General features: G+C 34.6%; 2 protein-coding genes across 3 annotated transcripts in view; both read right to left on the bottom strand.

Annotated features, from left to right (window-relative positions):
- Window positions 1-14,815, bottom strand: part of LOC136054599 (pro-resilin-like) — a 42,441-nt gene extending 27,626 nt beyond the window's left edge. The window contains exons 1-29 of the mRNA XM_065745897.1: window positions 14,804-14,815; window positions 13,752-13,787; window positions 13,058-13,093; window positions 11,984-12,022; window positions 11,279-11,296; window positions 10,726-10,761; window positions 10,249-10,290; window positions 9,227-9,256; window positions 8,875-8,910; window positions 7,803-7,838; window positions 6,410-6,451; window positions 6,093-6,122; window positions 5,778-5,813; window positions 5,181-5,225; window positions 3,884-3,916; window positions 3,644-3,667; window positions 3,355-3,393; window positions 2,928-2,957; window positions 2,619-2,654; window positions 2,466-2,501; window positions 2,258-2,293; window positions 2,093-2,128; window positions 1,938-1,973; window positions 1,739-1,774; window positions 1,590-1,625; window positions 1,448-1,483; window positions 1,292-1,330; window positions 930-974; window positions 311-340 (exon numbers count right to left, since the gene is read on the bottom strand). Of these exons, the coding sequence (XP_065601969.1) occupies window positions 311-340; window positions 930-974; window positions 1,292-1,330; window positions 1,448-1,483; window positions 1,590-1,625; window positions 1,739-1,774; window positions 1,938-1,973; window positions 2,093-2,128; window positions 2,258-2,293; window positions 2,466-2,501; window positions 2,619-2,654; window positions 2,928-2,957; window positions 3,355-3,393; window positions 3,644-3,667; window positions 3,884-3,916; window positions 5,181-5,225; window positions 5,778-5,813; window positions 6,093-6,122; window positions 6,410-6,451; window positions 7,803-7,838; window positions 8,875-8,910; window positions 9,227-9,256; window positions 10,249-10,290; window positions 10,726-10,761; window positions 11,279-11,296; window positions 11,984-12,022; window positions 13,058-13,093; window positions 13,752-13,787; window positions 14,804-14,815 (1,002 nt within the window). The remainder of the gene's footprint in view (window positions 1-310; window positions 341-929; window positions 975-1,291; window positions 1,331-1,447; window positions 1,484-1,589; window positions 1,626-1,738; window positions 1,775-1,937; window positions 1,974-2,092; window positions 2,129-2,257; window positions 2,294-2,465; window positions 2,502-2,618; window positions 2,655-2,927; window positions 2,958-3,354; window positions 3,394-3,643; window positions 3,668-3,883; window positions 3,917-5,180; window positions 5,226-5,777; window positions 5,814-6,092; window positions 6,123-6,409; window positions 6,452-7,802; window positions 7,839-8,874; window positions 8,911-9,226; window positions 9,257-10,248; window positions 10,291-10,725; window positions 10,762-11,278; window positions 11,297-11,983; window positions 12,023-13,057; window positions 13,094-13,751; window positions 13,788-14,803) is intronic.
- A 496-nt stretch (window positions 14,816-15,311) lies between these two features.
- Window positions 15,312-26,124, bottom strand: LOC136054992 (putative ferric-chelate reductase 1). 2 transcript variants are annotated; one of them, XM_065746582.1, is made up of 9 exons: window positions 25,965-26,124; window positions 21,605-21,800; window positions 18,991-19,127; window positions 18,676-18,767; window positions 18,267-18,375; window positions 18,054-18,080; window positions 17,656-17,694; window positions 16,905-16,949; window positions 15,312-15,563 (listed from the first exon to the last, which is right to left on the bottom strand). In XM_065746582.1, the coding sequence occupies exons 2-9, from the start codon at window positions 21,798-21,800 to the stop codon at window positions 15,480-15,482; spliced, it is 729 nt and encodes a 242-aa protein (XP_065602654.1). In that variant the 5' UTR covers window positions 25,965-26,124; the 3' UTR covers window positions 15,312-15,479. The 2 variants fall into 2 exon arrangements, with proteins under 2 accessions (XP_065602654.1, XP_065602646.1); XM_065746574.1 differs by lacking the exon at window positions 25,965-26,124 and adding an exon at window positions 23,998-24,059.
- Between the last annotated feature and the right edge of the window lie 215 nt (window positions 26,125-26,339).

Below are 26,339 nucleotides of genomic sequence, written 5' to 3'. Positions count from 1 at the left end.
CAGATGGTTAATACCAAAATAACTATCCAGTCAAAGTACATATTTCCAAAGGGCCTAATAAAAACTGTGCTAGTGTACATTCTTAGAAGTATCGCACAATATTAGATGATTGTGCAGCAGCCTTGAGAACAGAAGGAACTGAGTACAGAGAAATATAATGTGAGATAATCTCACTCTGATTGCTTTTATAATAGCCTCCATAAAATTAATTAATATTTCACTACAAATAGAGACCCATTTAGAAGAGTTCAGTTACTAACACAGATTAATTGCAAGAATACGAATACTGTAGATGAAGAAAAGTCCTTACCCGGCTATTAGCATTATATGTAGTGTCATTCTGGAAAATAAAATATTATTTAAATATAGTAAGCTCATTGAAATTTAATTCTTTATGATGTAGTGTACAGAGTCAAGAAAATAAATCATACATGCTCCAAAGCTCAAATCCTCCACTGGTTTACCTAAATTAGTTTGAAATCCTGCCATCTTCACGTGAAATTATTTTAGCACTAAACATAGATTGGTAATAATACAAAGTAAAAAGCAGTAGAATATCTTGCATGTTGTCTCTTCACCTCCTTTCCTTCTTTCAAGATATGTATTCAAAACTTGTCTATGGAATTATTAATTATTTTTAAAGAAGTTTAATTAAAGTGTATCCTTACATTTTGGGAAAAAAAAATTCTATGTGTGCAAAGCAACTGAAATCTTTTTATTCATATTTCATTTCATTAAGATATATGTATTTAAAGGCACAAAATGCATCCTTACAGGCCAATTACTAGCAAGAAAATACGCAGCTGCAGTGTGAAGACTAAATATTCCCTCTGGTTAAATTTGTTTACAAGACTGCATCTCATAGTGTAATACTTTCTCACCTATATGAATAGAGTTGTGATGAAATATATTAAAGAAAGCATACTCACATCATCACAGGCATTGGGATTATCATCTGAGAAATCCTGTGAATCCTACATGAACATCAGATATTCAGTTATTTCCTCAGTAAAATGGATAGTTAAAAAGATACTTTGATTTTTCACCTCAGAATTGAGGCTCATGAAAACAAAAAACTGAAGCTGAGTTAAAGTTTTTTTTATAAGAAAAACAATCAAGTATATGGTTGTAATAGTTGCTTACAGGGAATGTTCAATTCTTCAGAAGAAAAATGAGAAAGAAATAAGAAGAGCATAGAAATTATTTTTTATTATTAAAACTAAGAGAAGATGATGCAATTAAGAAGGACCTAAAAAAAACATGAAAGAATACCCAAGAAAGAAGTAGTTACCTGACTATCGTAATAGCTGTCTGAGGAGGATGATCCACCCTTTAAAACAGATGAAACAAACATTGGAGAAAATTAGGATACAGAAAACACTATTTTGAGCATAAGCTGAAGTTTGTAAGGAGTGATGTATTAAAAGAGAAATAAAGCATTACTTACTTGGCCACCACCATAGTTTTGTGAGTATGATCCACCCTTTAAAACAAACCAGTAAAAATCAGAAAATAATGATACAGAAAAACAAATTTTCAGCAGTGGCTAAAGGTTGTGATTTATAAGTATGGAAGTAAAGTGAACTTACCTGGCCACCCCCATAATTTTGAGAGGATGATCCGCCCTTTAAGACAAACCAACCAACCAACATCAGATAAAATTACACAGAAAAAGACCAAGCAGAAGGTAAACCTTGTAGGAGGTGACGTGTAATTGGTGAAATAAAGCATTACTTACCTGGCCACCACCATAGTTTTGTGAGTATGATCCATCCTTTAAAAAGGCACAAAAAGCAACAAAAGAAAGAAAAAAAAAAAGAAAAAAAAAACATCAAATAATCATCCGAGATCATTAGGATACAGAAAATCTCCATTAGAGCATAGGGTAAAGCTTGTTGGATGTGACATACAAGTAGAGAAATAAAAGGTTCACTTACTTGGCCACCACCATAGTTTTGTGAGTAAGATCCACCCTTTAAAATAAACCAACAACCAACATCACAGAAAATAGGGATATAGGAAACCTGATTATGAGCAGAAGTTTAAGGTTTTAGGATGTGATTTATAAATACAGAAGTAGTACATAACTTACCTGTCCGCCACCATAATTTTGAGAGGATGATCCACCCTTTAAGACAAACCAACCAACAGACATCAGAGAAAATTACAATAATAATAATAATTTAAAAAAAACATTAAGCAGAAGCTATAGCTTGTAGGAAGTGATGTGTAATTGGTGAAATAAAGCATTACTTACTTTGCCACCACCATAGTTTTGTGAGTATGATCCACCCTTTAATAACAAACAAATAAAATCAAGTAAGAAAAAAAAAACAACAGCCAGAAAACAAACAAACCAAAAAAACCAGCATCAGAGGTCAATAGGATACAGAAAACCTCAATTTGAGCATAGGCTATAGCTTGTAGGAAGTGATGTGTAATTGGTGAAATAAAGCATTACTTACTTTGCCACTACCATAGTTTTGTGAGTATGATCCACCCTTTAAAATAAAACAACCAATGTCAGACAAAATAAAGATGCAGGAAACCTCAATTTGAGCATAGGTTAAAGCTTGTAGGATGTGATATATAAGTAGAGAAATAAAAGGTTCACTTACTTTGCCACCACCATAGTTTTGTGAGTATGATCCACCCTTTGAAACCAACCAATCAACATTAGAGAATATTAGGATACAGAAAACTTGATTTTGAGCAGAGGCTAAAGCTTGTAAGAACTAATGTGTAATTGGTGAAATGAAGCATTACTTACCTGGCCACCACCATAATTTTGTGAGTATGATCCACCCTTTAAAACAAACCAGTTGATCAAGATCAGAGAATATTAAGGATACAGAAAATGTGATTTTGAGCAGAGGCTAAAGCTTGTAGGAACTAATGTGTAATTGGTGAAATGAAGCATTACTTACTTGGCCACTACCATAGTTTTGTGATCCTCCCTTTAAAATAACAAATATAAAACCTATGTCAGAAGAACCTGTGATTTCATTTGGGAATTGTAAAGCTATAATAAGCAATTGTTTGAGATTATTTTGAACAGCTACAACTTTCTAGATGACCGTAACTGCAATACCAGCATCTTAATCAAGCATGGCACAGAATAGCTACCTAAGAATGCAAACCAGATCTGGTTAAAATTTATTATCAGAGAGGATAACAACTTTTGACAGGAGAAAAATCAATTTCTTCCTGCGTGGCTGACACCATAATTTTGTGAGGATGATGATTCACCCTGGTAACAACAACATTTGAGTATTGCAATATTACAGATATAAAGGTTATAGAATCTGTATGAAATAAAACCTCACTAAGAAGAAATAACAATCTAGTACTTACCTGGCTACCACCATAGCTTTGTGAACTGTATGATCCACCCTATGAAACCAATATAGCAACAGTTATCTACACACGTAGAGATGAATCATATATTAATCCAGAGTTGGTTTTATTTGGTTATAGGGTTCTTTCTATGTATGTTTCAGGGCTGATTGATATAAAGCATTGGGGATAAAAAAAAAAAGACTGGAGATGGGGAGGTTATGCCACACTCATAATTAACAAAATTACACTTTGGATTTGAATTTATGGAACAGTTTTGATCAATGAATAATAGAAAGCAGCCTACCTGGCTACCACTCTGGGATCCATCCTGTAAATTAAACAAAAAAAATTATGCATAATTTTTACACTTACTGTTTGACCACTAATCTTATGATACTTTTTTTTTTTTTTTTTTTTTTTTCAGAGGAAGAAGGAGCATAGGCAGATATGCAACTTAGGTATGATTTCAATCTTAGTATCAGTTGATTCAGTGGCAAAACTAACTTTGGATATGACTTAAAATTAGAGGAGGAAGTCTATTTACCTGGTGGCAGGGATTGCTATCATATGAAGTACCCTGTTGAAAAACAAACAAAAAGTTAACAAACAAAAGGATAAATGCTCAAATATTCATTTTATGGAAAAATAACTAGCTTTCTTAAAATTTCTAAGACAACAAAATTTAACAGAGTTTAATGAGTTTAATTTTATTTAACCCACTCAGTCAGCTGCTCTACCCTCTGCCCGTCCCACATCCAACTACTTATAAGCACCAAAACACAGATAATGAAAGCAGGATGTTTTGGTTGCAATATAGAAAAGTGAGGTACTTTTGCAACCAATGCTTCTACTAACTTATCCAAGTTCTTCTTGATTGGCAAATATTAACAGATCACTTCAGGCAATCCTTTAAGGAGCCAACAGTCACTGCTGTGTGACAATCTACCTCAGAATCTTTCTAGATTCACACATCTCAGATCTTCAATTTCCCTGTTTTAGATATATTTTGGCTGCATACATTCTTCTTGGAATAGCAGGATGAGAAGTAGTACAGTGCATTCTAATCTGTTTGCTGCCCTGCAGTTATTAAAGGCACAGCTTTTCTGCTAATAAGTCACCTGTGATTTAGTTTTGGTGGAAGCAACACATTCTTCAATGTTTCTTCACAGTTCTTCAGTTTCATTGCTGTTACTGTATCCTTGCCCACAGATACATATCAACAGTACTCTTCTATTGCTTCTTATGCTTTCACATATGCATTTCCATTCATACTTAAGTCGTACTAATCTTAATTTTGCTAAAGGTTTCTGTATTATACTTATCACTCTTGTTCTCCCTGCTTTCCTCAGTGTACTTATCTATACTTTGATTTACTGTCAAGGCTGCATCCATGCCTTTTTCTTCACCTAGGATCTTATCATTGACAACAATCTATATACTGTTGTAAGAATACATGAGTTGAAATGGACCCAGAATATAAATTACTGATCTGCTTCACGTTCCAGAGGAGTCACCTTCTTTATCTATTGCATCCTATAGGAACTGCATAGAGAATCATCCAAAAATTACTCAAAAACACAGTTACATCTGTTTGCTCAGTAGGAAAATGTTCATATACTTGTACATCTGCAATTAGCTGTATAGGGGAGAAGCCACTTCATTTTGGTTACAATGATCAACAAGTCTCATCTCTTGAAGGACTCGAAGCTACATATTATCATGTGACTATGAAAGCAAAAGATTCCTACTAACAGACATTATATAGTTTCTTGAAAAATAAGGTTACTAATACATAGAAAGCAGACTCTAATTTTAAAATGTCTTGGAAAAAGGAGACTTACTTGTCCACAACCTCCACTGCCACCGGAAGAAGAAGCTCCACTCTGCTGGGGTGGTGGAAAAAATAAAATAAAATAAAAAAAGCACTTCAGTAATTCAAATATAATTTTTCCTCATTTCAAATAAATGAATAAATAATAAAGGATTTCAGCTATTTGTCTGCTAAAGAGGAGGAAGACTAGCTATGTACTGCTGTGAATTTATTTGATTTCCTTGTAAAATCTTGTGGATGTAAGATGACATCTACAGGTACTCCTTTTGATGTAAGAAAGACTTTCTTGGTCTTTCTGTTTTTCCTGTTGAGCCTGTTGTTCCCAGATGCATACAAAAAAACTATAATAATCTCACTTCTAATGACATTTTACTGTGTTATTCCAAGAAACAAACCTCACAGAATGCACAACGCATGTATGAAGACACCAGAACAACACATACATACATTATATTCTACTGTAATGTAACTATTACATGAAAATTAGCTTTAGAAGAAAATTTCCTTTAAATTACATATTCTAAATGACAGCTAAATTCTTTTGCAGAGCCAGGGCACTTCACTTTCTCAAATGCTATATACTGACTGGTAATTTACTGTTTATTACCTGGCCATAGGAATTGCCTCCTTGTGGCTGATAGGTCTGTAAGAAAAGCAAGAAGCCATTTGTAAACAAAACTGTAGTCTTAACAGAACTGCAACAGAAAAGCATATGTCCCAGAAGAGTTATTCTACGTTCTTTTTAGAAGTGGTAGATTTGCGGGATGACTAAAAACCATGCCCCGAAACACCAGAGGAATAAAATTGACAAAACTTAAACATTACACACACATACACACACAATAAAAACAATCTCAAACCAACAAACAACCAAAGTCCTTTTGAAAGGCAGATCTCTACACTTCATAAAAAAAAGACTGACCTGGCCATAGGACTGGCTGCCTTGGGAACCCTTTAAGAAAGAGAAGACAATGACTACCTTGTCAGAGAATGTCATAGTTTTATGAGGCTTTTCTAAAGTTTATTATGCAAGTACAGATGGACAAAGGTTTCCCAACAAGGCTCCACCTGAGCCAAAGGAAACAGAGTAGTACACTAACATTCATCCAATGTATTGTCCTATTATGGCAAAAGCTGTAACTCAAAGGAACTCAGACTGCCAAAGGAAACATCATTGTCAAAGAATCTGTCAGTCACAGATCAGTGAATAACTTCTTACAGAACATTCAGTTTGCTTACCTGTCCATAAGAACTGCTGCTGATAGTGTATTTTGGCCCACCCTAATACAAGGAAACCGTTTGGTTAGTATCCTTTTATAAGGGACCAGTTTGCTTTAGCAAAAGCAAACAACTATATCCTAAAGCAGAGTATGGCAGAATGAAGAACCAGGATTTTCTCCTGGACATCACAGTTGTAGAATCATCAGAGTTGGAAGGGAACTCTGAGGGCCAGCTACTCCAGCTCCCCTGTGATGAACAAAGACCACAGCTAGATCAGGTTACCCAGGGCCTTATCTAGCCTTGCCTTGAAACTTGCAGGGATGGGGCATCAACCACAACACCAGGTAATCTGTTCCAGTGCCTCACCAACCTTCCTGTAAGATACTTTTTCCTTATATTCAAACTAATCTACCCTCCCTGAGCTTGAAGCCATTTCCCCTTGTTCTGTCACCACAGACCCTGCTAAAGAGTCTGTCTCCTTCCTTTCTATAGCTTCCCTTTAGATAATGAACGGCTGCTACCAGGTCACCTCAAAGCCTTCTCTTCTCCAGGCTGAATAGCCTCAGCTCTCTCAGCCTGTCCTCATAGGACAGGTGTTCTTTTCTGTGGATCATTTTTGTGGCTCTTCTCTGGATGTTCTCCAACAGGTCTATTTCTCTCCTGTACTGAGCACTCCTCATCTAAATGTAGTATTCCAGGTGAGGCCTCACCAGCAGAGTAGAGAGGCAAAATCAGCCCCGTTTGACCTGTTGGTACTGCATCTTTTGATGCATCCCAGGATATGGATGGCTTTCTGGGCTTTAAGGGCACATTGGTGGCTCATGTCCAGCTTTCCATCCACCATTATCCCCAGGTCTTTTTTGGCAGGGCTGCTCTCAATCTTTTCATCCTCCAGTCTGTATTGGTAATGGGGGTTCCTTCAACCCAGGTGCAAGATCTTGCACTTTGATTTGTTGAACCTCATGAGGTTCACTTGGATCCACTGCTAAAGTCTGCCTAGGTCGCTCTGAATGGCATCCCATCCCTTTGGCATGTCAACCACACTCCACAGCTCAGTGGCATCAGCAACCTTGCTGAGGGTGCACTCAGCCCCACTGAAGAAGATATTAAGAGTATCAGCCCCAGCACCAGCCCCTGGGGGACTCCACTCATTAGCAATATCCATCCAGAGATGGAGCCATTGACCATCTCTCTCTGGACTCGATCCTGCAGCCAGTTCTTCATCCACCAATCAGTCCACCCATCAAATCCATATCTTTCCAATTTGGAGAGAAAGATGTTGTAACATCTTTCACAGAACATACTATCAGAGAAAAAGTTACAAATCTAAGTGATTGCTAATGCTTTTGCAGTGCCATAGAACTCAACTGTCACAAATGCAGTGCACTGACTGATGACTGCCTGTGCTTACCTGGCCATAGGAAGTACCTCCTTGTGGCTGGTAGACCTGTAAATAAAGAAATCAATTCAAAATTATTTTACTTGTGATGTAGGCGCCTCTTCCACTTTTATCTCTTCTAAAGGAAAAGAATAGAATAAGACAGAATTTACTGTTACTGAACTAGAATTATTTTGCTATATGCTATTCTGGATGAATATCCCAGCATACTGTACATATTAAACAACAATCACATTACATCCTAGATGGGATGCTAAGCTTATGAAAGTTTTTTAGGACACTGCAATCATGCAACACTTTCTGGATGTTTCTTTTGCCTGTTGATTTTTATCTGTGCTCAGATGGTCAATAGTAGCTGCAATGCTGACATGTATTCGTATTTTTGATGGGCCATTTTGCATAATTCCCTTCCTCTTTGGGGAAATAAAGGTGATACATAAAGAACTAACAAAAATACAATTGAAAATATAGACCAATACGAAGAAAACTAAATGATGCAATGAAAAGTAGCAGATCAAACAAATTAGTAAATGATGGTAATATATTTCAAAAAACATCTAGTAATGACACCAAACAATTATTAGCTGTTCATGTAATCTACCTCCAATACAGTGTCATTAAAGTTGAAATGTTTCATATACAAGCACAGCCGTGCCACAGCTGTCTGGGAGAGTTACGAAGACATGAATTGCCAAAAAGGTTTTGAACCATCTTTTGTATTTCTTCTATTCTGGCATAAATCATAAGAAAAATTATATCTACCTCACAATGTTTTAATTCACATACTAACTGTAAAAGGACACATGTTACAGCTGAAGGCTATAAGATCAAATCTGCCTGCAGTGGAGAACCTCAAACAATGTTTTTTAACATTAGATTAGAGAGAGACAGAGACCCATGTTTTTGCAGATATCCACTGAAAAAATACAACTATCATTTTCACACTCAAAATTTTGAAATGGATTTGGAGATTTGCTTCAGAACTCAAAATAATCAGGAAAGAAACACCACTTTACATGATTTTAAGTTCTGCAGTGCAATGAGACACCACTTTCTCACATACTACATGCTGACTAATGCTTACCTGGCCATAGGAACTACCAGGTCGAAGCTGAGAAATCTGCAAGAAAAGCCAGAAGACATCTGTAAATAAAGCTATAGATTTAGCAAAGCTACAGCAGAAAAAAAAAATTAAAAATATTGATCAGTAGAGTATTCCTCTGTTCTATATTCTGCTTTCTACATAGTAACCCTGTGGCATAACCAAAACCAGGAACTATCCTGAAACACCAAGAAGGAAAGTTTGCAAATGAGTAAACAAAAAAACAAACCACAAAAAATGCTCAAACCAACAAACAACCAATGTTCTTCCAATGTCCTTTTGAAAGGCAGATCCCTACAGAAAAGTTCAGTATTTTTGAGAAAAAAAGACTCACCTGGCCATAGGACTGGCTGCCTTGGGAACCCTTTAAGAAAGAGAAGACAATGACTACCTTGTCAAAGAGACTTTTATAAAGTACATAATTATGCAAATACAGCTGTTCAAAGGTTTCCCAACAAGGCTCCTCCTGAGCCAAAGGAGATAGAGTAGTACACTATCACCCGTCCAGTGTATTGTCCTATTATGGCAAAAGCCATAACTCAAACAGGGACTCAGACTGCCAAAGGAAACACCATTATCAAAGAATATGTCAATCACTGATCACAGAGAGATTAGTGAAGAATTTTTTATAGAACATTCCATTTGCTTACCTACCTTACAGACAGCTATCTTACAGAACTTTTGCTGATTGAGGTGCCTGGATCACACTAAGTTAACTTTATGCTTGTGATGCCTTTGGCAAGTAGTCAGACCTAGCCTTAGTCAACACTCTTCTCACTATTTGCAGTGGTATGGATAATACTGCTTTTGTTCACACCATGAATATTTTCATGAGTTACTCCACAACAAAGCTTTTTTATCGTTATGTTAATATTTTTATCCATTTATTCTTCCTACTAGTAGATTTATCTGTGAGGCCTGAAGTGAGTCTGAAATACCTTGTTGCACATAAATATCAAGTTACGATTACCTATCACTCTTCATCTTTCACAACTTCTGAAAATTTAATGTCTAATATACGTGGGTCTGAATCTACAAGTATGGGATTCTTCTGAGCCTAGAAACACTTCCGCATGGTGTTAAGACTTTTTTTACAGATTTTAGAGGACACATTGTGTCAAACACAGTCACTATACTTCAACTAATTAAGTACAGAAATACATTTATGAATATCTTAACCAAAAGTATCCAAACATCAATAACTACAGACAAAAAAGAGAAAAACAAAACTCAAAGCAACAGAAGTATTTGCAACCTGCGAAACACAGTTAAGAATATATAGGAAAATATCTTTGTTCTAACCCTATTTTAGTGAAGTCTAGAGGCACATTTGTACTCCTTTTTAATCTCACCTACCTGAACATAAGTAGTACCGCTGCTCTGCTGTCTTTGCCCACTCTATGCAGGAACAAAATAATATTATTCATTTTAAAGAGAAATTGCTTATGTACTATGACATTTAAAGAAGAATCTCTATTCTTAAACATACAGGACAGTTTGAGTAAGCTTCTTTCACTTCAGCATACAAAGATACTTCTCAATGACAATTATTTACATAGTAAGTTATGTCATTTTGGTATGTCATTTGGTCATATGGTGTTTGTGAGAAATTAAAATACAGAGGCTTTCATGTTTTATGCTGCAATGACTGTTAATCAGCAACCAAAAAGGACACTCTGCCATAACAACAGAAACACATCTTTTACCTCATCAGTGTAGTTTGTCTACTGTTAAGATATCTATATTCATTTATTCCCAAATAGTTGTAATAGCTTAATTTCCTGAGGCAGAACTTGGGATAAAACACAAAGACCACAAAGAAAGAATGACTACCTGTATTATGATCTTAGTAGCAGAATTGCCCAAACTCTGTAAAACAGAACAGGAAAAAAAAGAAGCAGAGATTTAATTTGTTAAACAGAAAATATTTAGTTGTACCACTTTGCCTGGGAAAAGAAAGGAAAAGGGAGTACATGTGATTTACTAAGCACTGTATTTTGAAAACCCAGAACTAAATAAGTTTATCCTCAGCTCAGAAGGGGAAGGGAACCCAACGCACTACTAAAGTAATTTCCTATGCCTAAATCTCCTTCTAAGAGAGCTCTTGAAGGATATGGTTTTTTGCATTACCAGTTAGCTCAGTTTTTCCAAATTGGGTGAGTGAAGCTGCAACATCATCACCACTCAAATAGACCTTACTATCATCTACATTGGACTTCCATCACCACATACCTGAACAATTTCTGTCCCAGTCTATTGTTGTGCTCAGGTTTGTGTTATGAGGGACAAATATAAAGGGGAGTAGACACAATTTTTGAGGTAACAGGTTTGACTCTATGAGGGATATATTACTGCTATAGAAATCAAAAGAAAAAAGTATGCTTACCTGGGGATAGGTATGACGCTGCAAATGAAAACAAAAACCTTTAGGTATTTTGTACAGAGGCTTGACTAAGAAGGATGCTGCAGCATAAAAAGGGCCCTGTCTTTTCAGCGCAATACACAATCAAACATGGAAGAAAGATATAGAAAGGATGAAAGATAACTAATGGATTTTAATATTCATTTATGTTGAAACGAGTATGAGTAGGAACTGGACATCAGAAAAAAACACAACCATTTGTATCAATTTTTATTGCATACAAATTCATTTTAACCACATTAAGGTATAACTTACTTTTGGCTAATTATGAGCTCAAAGTAAGTAGAGTTGAAATTTACTAGTTTAAAAATAAGAATAGAAGTTAATTTACAAATCAAATTGCAGTAGAAGCAGAAAGTCAAAACTATTCAGGAACATGGATGTTATACACACTGAGACATGGAATCTGAAGTTAATCCAGTATCTGTGAACAGTAACAGCAATCACAGAATCATGACTCAGGTTAAATACTTGGCCTGTCATATTACGTAGATGTAGTTCCTATCTCACTATCGGCTCTGTCTGGAAGCAGTTATGTACCTAGGATAAACTCTGTGTGACAAAGATTGTCTCCATGTGTGCAAGGAATCCTTCTGGCAAATTAAACATGAAGCCACACAGCAGTTCTTTAAGTCAAAACTCTGGGAATGGTAGAGAGAAACTGCTTACCACAGGTGGAAATGGGTTGCTGTTGGGAATGACCACTATCTGTAGAGAGAATGGAGAAAGCAGTATATTTAAAGAAAGCCTGTGATACTACGGATGATTACTTTTATAAAGTACTACTTTTTATAACAGAAATTCTTAATATACAATACCAATAAAAGAATTTATACAAGGTTTACAGAAGAGCATAAGGAGACTTTCTTGCAATCAGACAGTGACTCAGACAGTAAAGATTGTAATGTACTATATCCACTGGCCTCTACATGCGCCCTTTATGATATGTCACTATCCACCACAAGGTGGAAGACCAATCCGGTCTTCATTCAGTGTTACACTAGAGGAAATGTTAATATTGACTTCATTTTTCTAATAACTTGGAATGCAATACTAGTATATTCTGCTTAGATATTAATGTTTTCTGATCAGAAGCTTTTATTTTTTAACTGAAAACAGTATCATCTAATGGTGTAAAAAGGAAGAGCTGGTGCTATCACAAGTAAAGAATTTCAATATAGAGGAAGCAGAATGTTTTAAAATGTAAGTTATAAAAAAATATAAAAAATTATCACTATATTTTGAACTATTAAAGGAAGGGGAAATTAAAATAGAAAAAAATTAACTATGAGGACAGGAATAGACACAGTGTACGCTTATTGATCATAGCCCTCAGCTTTCTGGGAAACGAACTGAGATGAATAGCATGTGTAAACACTAAGAGTCAAAATACATTAATTCTTACTGATTTCATTTTCTCAGTCTGATCTTAAAAATCATTACACGATCTGTAAACTTAACAGTTCCAATTACATCACAATCACTACCCTATCTTTTTTTTTTTTAATTTAGAAATCACCATAAAAATTTGTGAAATTTAAACGTTTAGATACAGGTCAGTCAACTGTGAACAAAAAAACATTGCTGCACAGGTAGGTATTATAAGGCAATGAAGAATCAAACTGATTACAATCATAAAAATCAAATTTTTTTTAGTAGTACCACTAAAATAAAAGGAGTCATGCCAAGTTACAAGTGTATGAATGTTTTTTCCTTTGAATTAAACAGAAAAGGCATGTTTACCTTCTTACTGGAATCTGAACTACTTGCAGGAACGGACTGTAAAGAATACAAGAAGACATATTTTGCTTAGGCAAATGTTTGACAAAATAACTACAGCACTATTTTCCACAAAAATGTTACAGATAATTACACTATTTCCCTAGATTCCTAAACAAAGTAAAATTTTGAAGGAAAATAGGAGTGTACTGGCAACTGATAAATAACAGAAATAGGACACTTGGCATATTTCTTTTTCAAACACTGAAGTTTGTTTATAATAAAAATAAACTGCCAGTAGAAAAAAAAATGAAACAATTCTACCTTCATCAAAAACAAACAGAAAACCTATAAAACAACCACTATAAAAATAATCTCTTCTTGAAACACAAGCTGGTATAAAGAGCATAGGCAGTAGAAATGCAAATGTTTCAAATGGAGCATTACATAACGTTCAAATTCTTCTATTTTACCAAACTACAAATACAATTGCATAGGCAAGAGCCACAAAACAAAGGCAAATATCTTCTAATAGGATGATATTACAGCATACTCTAAATGTGTAAATTATTGTTGAAGCCATTTCCAGATATAATAGATAACTATTTGAAGAGTCATCCCTTATTCCCTTCCAAACATTCTGTTATTGCTCAGTAGAAGTTGACTGTAGCTGCTTAGTAAGCTGAAAATTAAAACATGTTGAAGAGCACATAGTTACCTGGCCATAGGTAAGACTGCCATATGAGGATGCACTCTGAAAACAAAATATAAATCAGTTCTTTATTTACGCAGTCACTGGTTAACTATATCCTGAAGTCATTGCTTTTATCCGTGGAGAATTTACACTTCAGATAAACTCAGCTTCAACTACTTAAACATATCAGGGCATCACAAACTAATCCAAAATTGCTTGACAATGACTGCTGTAAAGTTTTTCAAGCATTCTAATACAGTCAGAAAATTTACGTTACTCTATCACAAATGAATTTTACACTTGCATATTAAACAAATATAATAATTAAATTAATATCATAGTAATTTACTATTCCAGAGTTAATATAACAAACCTTACACCTAAAGTTAAGCGCATGATTAAGTGGTTTTCTTGGCTAAGGTTTTGGTCCAAAACAGGCAGTAGAAAATTTATTGTATTGTATTTCTGATAGACTCTTTACATCCTTTCATTTTTTAAATGGAAAGTAAGTTAGATTGAAAAATGCTTTTTTTCCTAAAGTGAGAAGAAATGAGATTGATTACATAATTTTCCCTAGTAAATACAGAATTGTTGGATTTAATCACAAACACAGATTGTTAAAGAAAAATTGCAGGACTTACTACGCAATATCCAAAGAGATTTCCTCTAATAGACTTAATGCATTAAGAACTAAGAAAGAATTCTGAAATTTTGGTAGGCTAACAAGATTTCATTGAGACAGTGAATCCGTAATACTTCTTAATTCTTGTTATGAATTTCAGAATAGTACCCCAGATCGCCTACATTTTCTTTAATATATTTAAGAAAAATAATCTAATAAGTAAATAAGTAAAAAAAAAAAAGTAAAATAAGTACATCTAATGCAATCTGCAATGCAAAGCAGATTTAATAAGCATAGTAGTAAGTAATAAGTAAATAAATAAGCAACTAAATGTAAGTAAAAATAAGTAAACGTATAAGCAGCTTACATCTTTACATGCATTCTGGCTATATGCATTGGCAGCACCTCCCTAGGAAGAAAAAAGACAAAGCAGTTATTTCTCTACTATACTTACCTTAAAAGACATGCTTCAGACAACCTCAGTTTTAAGTGATCCCTATGTGGAATTGTTTTATTTTATTTTTTCAAATAAATGTTTGAACAAAGTAACTTTGAATTGAAAAATAAAAATCTTATTTTGTAAATGCTGAAAGGAAATCAAAATTTCCAATGTTTGGCATAAAAATATTTTAGTGTGTCATCATCCTGATACAAATGTTTCTTCAGAGAAATGTTTGAGCTACTCAGAAACATATTATAGCACTCTGCCATCTTTCATTGATTTTTGAAAGTGTCTCCACCACATGTGAGATTAAATGGCACTAGTTACTGTAGAAATCTGTACGATGAATTCCAAGAGGAGGAACAATTTAAAATGTGCAGACCAATTTCAATCAGTCTTGTCTTAGGTAGAAGGGGAAAAGAGAGAACCTGTATGATGAGCATTACTTTAGCGCAAGAAAATAACCTTACAGTGCAAAAAGTAATCCTTCCAGTCCTTTTTTTTTCTCACTCTGACATTTCTACAAATCTTTGTAACACCCAGTTTCCCAACTACTTCATACCACTGAATTAACTGTAACACTCATCTTCATTTAGCTCACTCCATTATTTTCCTTTTGAAACAGAAATTTCCAAAGAATACTCACATAAATAACATAATTGAAGGCTACAAGTTTCTACAAATACAGTTATATCAGGTATAACAAAGTAAATGTGAGAACAGCTCTTACTGGGACACATCCACTCTTGCTTATCGTGTAGACTGTCCCACTCTGAAGAAAAAAACAAAAACAGTAAATTATTCCCATATTAAACAAACAAACAAACAAACAAACAAAGCAGGGAGAAAGAAAGTGTGGTCATGAAAAAAAAAAAAGAAAAAACGCACAGGAACTCCTCCTATTTATGACACAAAAAGTTGAGCAGCTGACAATGTGCACAAGAAACTATGGGACAAGGAAATACAGACATTACCTGTTTAGTAACAAATATCTGGAACACTTATTTTATCATGAAACATTAGCCATCATCTGGATTTCACAGAACATTGTTATTGGTCAAGTAGCCTTTCAAAGTCTATGGGTTGTTATACCAAGTGGCTCATATTTTAGAATGAAAACAATAGCCTCAGGTAGTTACATGACAAGATGAAAAAATTAGCCTTCAGAAAAGAGAATGTATTATGAAGAAATGAAATGCATTGAAGAAAATTCTGTATGTAGCATGTAAGTTAAAGTAATATTTCAAAGTATGGTATCTCCCCTTACAAGTAATGGAAATGGAACAAATGGAATGTTATCAGATAATTTATTAATAAATATAATTACTGGTAAGTAGTAAGAAATATGATCTTAGGAAGCACATTTCAAGAAACTTAGAGACACATAAGAAAGCATTTGACAGTACAAACAGGCATGTAATGGTAGTGCAGATTACTAACTAAAAATGCAAGCATTCTAATCAGACTATACATTTATCTGACTAAAAAAAGTAAAAATGATCAGAAAGAATACAGACGTATTTATTTCAGAAGTTTAAAAATGCTGACTAGAAAATGAAATCCCTGAACTTTCAACTCCAAATATAAACCTGTGTAACAAGTGATGTAGACATTATACTGGAGTTTTAACATATGTATGAATATCTCATGAAGTTTTGAGAAATTTTGCAAATTGTAGAGAAGACAGTGACAGTATAATTGTGCCTTTTATTTTTATTACTAAAAACTGAAATAAGAAAAATGCCCAACAAATCGATTAATAATGACTACATTCTCATTACACCAGATTTCTCTAAAATTACAAAATGATGATGAACTTATATATACACAGGTAGGAATTCTCTAGGAATATGGAAGAAACTTCCTTCTCCAGTGGGTCAGAAATCAGAGGTAGTGAAGCAGCTTATAGGTCAAAATGCTGCCAGCAAGCTATTGAGTTGGACAGTGTAGGCAGTTAGCCTAGTCCAGTTTCTGCACATACAGTTTACTGAAAGAACAACTTTGACATTCTGTTAACTAGCAGAGAAATATATCACCTCAGTAGTGTTTTTAACATTATTTGTTCAAGGTTACTGAAGGCTAATGTACAAATGTCAGAAGTTAGGGTTTTTACCTGACCACTAGAATAGCTGCTCTGAGAGGAACCGGAAGGTTGAACCTGTAAAGAAATCAAAATGAAAGAAGTCAATTACACTGGAGAAAACTGATTTTTCGACAAATGACTTTCAGGAAAGAAAGATCTATCTTATGTGAAAAAGGAGAAAACACTAAGTAGTTTTACTGTGACTTCATTCCTCCAACACTTAACATCACAGAAATCTTTAAAGCCAATATATAAACTGGTTCAATTGGTATAAATTACCCTAATTCTACTGCTTGCCATAGAACTCTCCCACATCACCTCTCTTTTACTCTGTCCTCATACACCTTATCAAACACTAAGAAGCAGGTCTAAACTGGTAAGATTATTAAATACTATCAAATTATGCAACATTCAAATGAAAACTGTTTACTGATATGACTATATAATCATTAGACACTACAAAATGAGGGCATATTTTCTGCAAGGAGGGAGAGGAGTGAAAGAGGTTTTTTCACTGATCTGAATGACAACTTTCAGGGGAAAAAATCAAGTAGGCTGTCTACCTAGATGATGATTTGAAGAGCGTAACATTTTAGAGCTATTAAAATAAACAATATTAAAAAGATCCATAAACAAAGTAGTACAAGATAAAGATAGAACAAAAATAAACTGAACAACAAAGGGATAAAGATGAGATGAGAAGCAGCTTTTGACTTGGTTTTAATATGTATATATATTACAAGTAGCAGTAAATCAATATATTTTCAAAATTAATATTTACCACAACACATCCACCTTGTCTTGTGTAAGTCCCTCCACGCTGTAAGAAATTACAGGTTCAAGTTACTGTTCAGTGACTCTTTACTAAACACCAAGTTATTCCTAAGAGGAAACTAAATGGAATTCACATTTGTGGCCTGAGTAAAACAAGTCAATTTTTTGCTTACAATACCTTACCTGTTGTAATAATCTCATTTGATAATTAACATTCTCTCTCTAAAATACCTTCAAAACTAAATACAAAAAATATAAGCATAAATAAAGCTCCCTCTACTAAAAAAAATTGGATGCTACAATAAAACCTTTATACTACAACTATGAAATAACTGGACTAGCAGGACAGGAATCCTAAAACTGAGATAACTGAAACCTGTGAAATTGTAAATAAGTTGTGCATACCTTGCTGCATTCAATTTCTATCATAAGCTGGAAGAAAAAAAAAAAAAAAAAAAAAGAAAGTTAAAAATTATTTACAGTAAGAAAAAAATGAAAATATCCGATGATCACTGCCATCTTAATGAATACATGACACTAAGTGTATATCTTGCATCAAGTCAGAGATATTTTAATTAACTGCAGAAATTTCTAAATGTCAATGAACTCAAAATGTACCTTCCTTTTACTTTTTCCTGTCCCATTAACTGACTTAGAATGTGTAGATGTGAGAGTTTTGCTTTCAACTCCAACCCAAAATTTCTCTAGATCTTGAACGACGGTCGCACTGCAAAGGAAATAAAACAATGTTTGGTTTTTTTTTTTTGAAACAAAAAAGCTTCAGAATAAAATATCAATAAACACTTTTATTTTCTCCCTCATTCAAGATAATCTACTCTGTATCAATTTTGAGGGCCATAGAGAAGTTTAAAATGAATGTAATCACTTTTCAGAACACATGACAAACTATGGAATAAAAACGGCTGTGATAAAACAAAGATGTCAGAAATAACAGCATAAATCCATGTCAAAGTGCCACATACAAATAAATTCCAAAGGCAAAAAAATAAAAATAAACATCATTTACATGAACTGAAGATCTCTAACATCATTTGGAGCAATCCATGTTGTCGTAATTTTCTGCTTCAAATCTGAATTTGCATGACTTACTGCTGAATTCTGCAATTAAAGAGAAATTATAATTATGTAAGACACAATAGTAATTTTTATCTGTACTTGGATAACTGTCTTTACTACATCAGGTAACGCTGATGTCCTAAGGATTGTTAGGCAGTTCTTATATTAGGTTTATCACGTGTCTTTCTTGAGAAAGTCTACATCAACTCTGTTGATGAAATATCTTTTGCCATTAAAATTTCTATCACCAAGAGTGAACACATACCGTGATGTTATGACATTCCAAGCCTTTTGTATTTCGATCTGTAATTTTAAAAGTACCAACAGGAACATCTCCTCCTGTTTCTCGAGCTTGTAGATTAAATTCCTTAAACCCAACGTCTTTGAGGGCTTCTAGGGTCACTGTGGTAACAGACATTTTGAGAAATTTAAGTTTCATGTATTATCAAAACTACTTAAATGTTTAACATTTAATTACCTCCCTCCAGAACATGATGGAATGTACAGAAGTTAACTTCTTTTTAGAAGTTAAAATCCTTTACAATTCTTAAAAAAAATACTTATTACGGTTCTTGTTGATTCTCAAGACAATCAAGGGGAAGAAAAAAGTCTGAAGAAGCACTTGAGTGTAACTAAGCTTATTAGAAAGTAACAGGACAAATAACTGACAATTTTAAAAGTATTTCTGCTCTACTAAGTGACTATAATTTATATTATATAAATTATTTATATAATTATAATTAATAAATTTATATAATTTATTATTATTAATTTACTGTAATTTTTTAATTTATTTGCTCCTTTGTTCTTCAGAATGCTGCATGATGGTCCTGATGACCAAAATCTTCTTTGTTTTCTGTCTAATTAGGCCTACAAAAAGTCCAAATTGAGAAATTGCATTTCTTTCTACCTCTGTTTCAAAACAGATTAACTTTTGCCTAGTTCAAATTGCAGAACCTTCTTTTGATGTGTTACAACAGGAAAAAAATAAAAGCCAGACAGTTTGTCTCTTCTAGATTAATTATTGATTTTTTGTATTTATACAGAATTTTAGTCAAAGTTTACTGCTGAGGGAACTCAAATGGAAAACACAGAAATAAGGAAAAAAGCAGCTTCATGTTTTGAGTATCCAAACTAAAACAAAATTTTAAGAAGCAGTAGCAAAATTGCTACAATCTATTACAAATGTGCTCTGGCAATGCCAGTATTATGCAATTTTGCAAATAAAATCAGAACAATCACTTCTGCAATATTGACATGCGGTACTCCTTAAAATTCAGTGTCAGTAGATTAGAACAGACAAACTGGGAACGACAGTGAAGGCAGAGACCAATCATACCTCAACAAGTTAACATTTCAAAACACCTGCATAATTAGCCTTTTAATTTGCCGTCAATTTCAGTTCTAGCACACAACACAGTTTGGATGACATCCAGTACTTTAAAAGAAGCACAGATGCAGTTGTAAATTTTGGCACATGGCCTGTCATAGGTGCAATAGGAGAAATATATTTAGTGGAAGGGCAGCCTACTGGAGCCCACTGAGAATAAGTATGGCATGCTTACAACTTGATGCAATAGAATCATAGAATCATAGAGTGGCCTGTGTTGAAAAGGACTTTAAAGACAATCTGTCTTCGACCTCCCCTACTGTGGGCAGGGTTGTCAACCACTAGACCAGGCTATCCAGAGCCACATCCCGCCTTGGCTTGAATGCCTTCAGGGATGGGACATCCACAACCTCTCTGGGCATCCTGTTCCAGTACAACACCACTCTCTCAGTGGAAAACTAAATAAATGTGGTGCTAAAGTAAAGCGCGGTTAAACAAAAAAGGCTAAAAACATGTCAAGATTACTAGCACTTGGGATTTAACATCTATGTCACAATAAATCTTGTATCACCTCACAAAACAGTCTGCATAGACTTAAAACAATCCACCATTTTGTTGTCAATAGTGTTTTATAAACAGCTCTCAATAATCAAACAACCATCCATCCTATTCTTAAAGGAATTATTCAAACGTGTTTTTCTAAGGAGAGTTATAACAGGACTCTAGTACTTCTTCATTCCATTCCCTAGCTATCACTTGCCATGGAAACACATCTCTGCTACAGGGTTCAGACAAAACAGAAGTCCAGCAGGACAACTGATATGAACAGTGCTTACTTTGAGCTACTGAGATACAACAATGGAAATGTGATACACTGCAACTCACTTCTGCTTCTGCATTTGTTCAACCAAATGATTAAAGAAGCACTCACATCACTGAAGTGTGACAACACCATGAGATGGCAGCATAGTGTGGAGAAATAAGGCTGTCAAGGTGCTCAATCCAGACAGTAACTCAGGATTAGGAAGATAAAAAGCCAAAATAGCCCCACCTCTTGCAATTTGATAAAATCTGGGATGTGGCTCTTACAAGCATGAGTCAAAGCATCTCACTCTTGAGTTGTCATAGACAGTATCCTGAACTTTTATTTTCTTGCAGGTTCACAGCATGAGTGTAACCACTAGGATTTCTTTTCATTGCACAGAGTTGATACGACAGCAAATACCCAAACAGGATGTTAGAGAGCAACTAATTATTAATCCAGTTTGACCAGCTGTGTCATGAGATTTTACTTCTGTCACAAAAATTACAGTATGAGCTTAAATTTATCAGAGAGGGAAAAAAAATTGAGAATATTGTTTCAAATATAAATACATATTTGAAAGCATACAAAGACATGAAACATTAAAAAAGAGAAACAACTCAAATATAGATGAATAAGAATATATATTTAGATACAGCAAAAGAGAAATGGAGCAATCCTAGTCACATGGTATTGGTAGTTCTGTAAGACACAGATAAAAATTTTAGGTAATTCAGATTATTTTACCTTGGATTTCATTTCCTGGTTCAAAGCTATCAAAAGATACAGCAATAATATATGGTGGTGGAGATGACTGTGGTTCATTTTCATAGTTTGGTAACAGAGAATCACAATCAATTGAAGTATTTGTGTGTGGAAAACCAAAGATTCTGGGCAAAAATACCCCACAGAACAAAAATACTGAGCAGAAGTGTCTTCTCATCTGTGGAAAAGAAGAAAATATAGTTTATAGTAGCTTCTTTCCAGTAGTTGCCATAGCTAAGAAATATCTGCCCTTCTCCAAAGTAAGAAGCAAAGAAGAAACCTAGAAAGTCTGGCTTTCAGTGCATTCATATAGTTTGAAGAAAATAAATTAAAATACAATGCATATATACATTGACAAAATGGTGCAATAAATGAATGAGTGCTTTCATTTTACAATACTGAATTATTAACTGAAGCTAAAATTCTCTGGTCACATGATGGCAATCCATAACTACATTATGGCTGTATATATTTTACATTGTACAAGAAAAAGATTTGCTTCCACATTGTTAAGCTGGCAGATTTAGTCCACATCTTTGTACAAGTCTTGCTCAAACTATTTTTTGTAGATCTAACTACAAGTAACAAGCTCTCTTTTGATTGCTTTGCCTTCTCCCACTTCAAACAATAGCCAAGAAATCCACTGTTAAATGCCAGGGATTCATAATATTCTGTTTTCCAAAATAACTGTTTCCTGAAAGGCTTAACAAAAGACCATTCCATTCTTTTGAAGCATTTCAAACACAGTGTATGAGATGTATCCAGTTTGTAACATCTACCTGTGCATCGTAATTTGTGCATGAACACAATAAATCATTTGGTTTTGTATGAGCTAGATAAAACAAAGAACAGAATAACCAGGAAGAGTGTGGGGCAAAAATCTTCAAAACAAATGTTATTTTTTCATTTACCTCTGAAGTGAACTTTATTTTTTTAAAAGCCTGTGAATCAACAGACCAAAGTGATACAAGATTTCCTACAGGAAGATGATGAAGGTTTGCATGGTGTCACAGTCAGTAAGTGCATGTATGCTGGATATCATGTTTTTAGAACAGATGGAGAATATCCCTCCTTAACAGTCCATGAAAATATCATTTAAATACGATCCTTGTAAGCATTTAGTCTTGGTATCAGTCTGCTGGGTGCGGCTGTCCAATTTCTTGTGACTATTTTAACATAGTCCTCCTCTAATTAAATTTTAAATACAGTATGTAGGTGCTATTATATTAACAGATGTGGTAAACAGTGATTTAATATGAACTAGAGTATGTGTTGTTGAAATCTTTCTCTGACTCATGCTTAAGATGGAAAAAAATCTCTTTTTAATTAGATGCTCTATTTCAAAGCAGAGAATTCTTAGCACTTGTTCAGATGGGACTGGAAAAATATGGAGCTACACTCTGCCTTGAAAGAAAACTACTCTTTCTCCTTTTCCTGGTTAGAACACAGCCAGAAATAAAAGAAAATGAAAAATGGCCAAATTGCCTTCTCTTTGCATTAGCTGTCTGTGTAAAGAGTTACAGAGCTACCCTAAAAGTCTCATCACATCATCTTTTGGAATAATATGAGCAATAGATGTCAGCATCTTCCAAAATTCTAAGTCCTGACTTGAATTCCAATACCTATTAAATTAAGTTACAGTATCTTTCAACATAAAGTTATGTTTTTCAAAGAGATAAATGTGTTTTTGTTTTTCTTTTTTCTTTTTTTTAAGCTGATGGTAAATATTTTTAAAGTAAAAGCATGGAATTCTAAGAAAAAACAGATTCTAACTAACATAATAAGAAAAAACAACTGGTTCTCTCAGGTATACATGGTCAGTTCCATCTGAATATCCTTATAAAGTTGCTTTAATATCCTGGAAAAATTCTTAATCTTTAAGTCACAGATACATCTTCCCATAAGCCTGTACAGTTCTCATCTCTGCAGCATTTGAGATGCTACCTTAAGAACCCTCTTCTTCATTTAGACTAATATGACTTCAGGTCAACAATTAAATCCCTGAGTGGTACTTAGTTTGCTACTGCATTCAAAATCTAGTGGACCTGGGAAGAGATAGTTTGGTGGTTTTCCCTTGGGCTAACTTCTGCACTGAAGCAAAATTTGTTTTAAAAGCCTTTAAATATAGAGGATTTCACTAATATGATAAATTCTTCTTGCGTAATTTGAAAAAACAAACCAACAGTCTTGACAAGTCCATATTGCCAGCAGTTCAAGACTCGGTCCCATAAGCCCCTTCCAACTGATTCTTTATGAGTATTTTTCTCCCTTCTTTTCTCCCCCTAAATGTTCTTGGTAAGCCATAGCCTTTAGTCCTTGAGTATAAACCTAACCAGTTGGTGTGCACCCTGTCTACCACATCCCCAGCAACACACCTTATCAACCAAGCGCTGATGTGTGGGCATCCTCCGGTCCCTCAGGGGTCAGTGTGGATGAGATGCAGCCCAGGAGCACGGGTGCCCAGCAAGATGAGAGAGAGGAGGTAACTGGCTTGGCCAATCCCTGGCAAGGCGGGGAGCCAGTGTAGCCAATCATGCCTCTGTCTGGAAATTAGGACACCGCAGGTGGGACTCTCCTGCCCAGATGGGGCAATGACAACACACCTCGTGGATGAATCATGCCCCCTCTGACCTTTAACTAGGCATCAGGGACAGGTAAGGCTTCTGAAGGCTCGCAGCCTCAACTAATACGTTGATTAAAATCTGCAAAATTATGCTATACAAAAGCATTACTAATATCTCATGAGCTGTTTGAGTAAAATATCCTATGCTAGTCTATGTAATTTGACCTCAGAGCATCCTGCTACTAGCTTTTTACATTTTTACTCCTTTCTTTTCATTGCAGAAGATGTGGAAAAATTCAATTAATGATTGTGCTGCCAAGCATTTTCTCATAGCGAATAGTTATTAAGGCTGTTTTTATCTCATTTCACATGAAAAAAGGATCTGAAGTTATCGTGTCTGGTCTGTACTGAAGAAGACTGAAATAGAATTTTCTTTATAAGTATTTTCACTAGCTCTCAGCTGAAGATTAGAAGAAGTCCAGAATCTGAATAACATATAACAGACAATTTCATTTTACCAGGAAATACCATGAAATTCATGAACCTAAAACTGTTCACATGAAAATTCTTCAATTTCTTCATGTTTGTACATTTAAAATACATTTATAATTCAAAATATTGATGGCATTTGAAGAACATTATCTATTTTTTAAAATAAGCATATTTAACTGTATTCTTCTTCTGTTAATCATCTTTAATTACTGAGCAGTATTTTATTTTAATTATTTCATTATGAAAGACACTACTTTCTATCTACTACTGTCCACTGAGGAAGAGATTATAATCTCCCTCTCCTTACCATACCACAAAACTTACCAGTGTCATAAATAGCAAAGAAAATGCATGCTGCATACCACAAATGCAACAGCATACTGTCAATACAGCCAAATAAATGACACAACAAAGAAATGTCAGCAGATAGTACTAAAGACAAATAAACAAAGAGCTGGGATCTTACAAATTCATACATGCAAGACAATTCTTGAATGAAACACTGGGGCCTCTATGAAGATTAAACCTCAGCAGAAAGATTGCAATGCCTTCAAAACCAGACAGATACTAATGGGTGACCAGAGCCAACAGAACTATTACTCCTTGCAGCTATAAACAGGACTGAGTATTCCATGAGCACTAGATTTGGCAGACAGATTTATTAACGCTAGACAATGAATTGATGCAACCTTGATAACATTATGAACAGGCATAGATAAGACAAATAGTATACTTATGTTGGCTATAACACTAACAAAATACTATACTGTGTAAGCTGGTAAAAACTCAGACCATTAATTTACAATGTGAGAGTTGTAAACTTCGTCTTCCATCCAGCCCCTATGCACCATTACTGTTTATGATTTATTTAATAAAAAAAGTATTTCCACTGCATAAAAAATGGGACACTCATTCACTAATAATTTACCTGTACTCCAGAACTGACACTTAAAAAAAGTCTTTCCCAGGCCTCCATATTTGAAAGGACAATTTTGAGTACATAAATTAACTGCTGAGTGAACTAGTTGTGGTTTCCTGACTCCGGTGAAACTGGTTGCAAAGTTTTCTATGTACTGAAGCTACAGTGAAAGTGCAGATCAACTCCGTGCTGTACGATTTTGTACTTCCCTGGTGCTAGGATATGCAGCCCATTCTTTAAAATACTGACATTAGATTTGTGGTACCAAAGGTTTGTCAGTTCATTTTTGGAACAAATTAATGAACAGGGGAGAGGGGCCACAGTTCAGCAATGGGTGGAAATTTTAAATGATACATAATGATACTTACTTGATATATGTAAACACTAGCAGTGTTTTGCAGAAATGTTGTTTTTCCCAAAAGCTGTTTACATCAAATCAGACCAAGCAGTCTGTTTCCTTTTCTTCACTGACATCAGGACCTCCAACTGATCCCTTATTGATGAAATGAAGACCAATAGCTTCCAGCAAGCTCTCTGCAACATGCACACCAAAGATTTATTCTGAGGCTGTAAAATACATTGCAGCTGCTAGAAAGAGTAACAGTTTCATCTGTAGTCAGTTTAGGTATATAAGTAACAAGCTAAAAGAAGAAAGGGTTATTTTCATCAGGGTCTGGTATACTTATTAAATTGCTTTGGCATTTCCACAACACAGTATTGATAAATCACTGCATCTTGGACTT

The sequence above is a fragment of the Cyrtonyx montezumae genome, unplaced genomic scaffold, assembly GCF_038088225.1.
Source record: "Cyrtonyx montezumae isolate F1298 unplaced genomic scaffold, pur_monq_1.0 scaffold_1, whole genome shotgun sequence".
Classification (NCBI taxonomy): Eukaryota; Metazoa; Chordata; class Aves; order Galliformes; family Odontophoridae; genus Cyrtonyx; species Cyrtonyx montezumae.
This window is presented reverse-complemented; position numbering and strand designations above follow the sequence as displayed.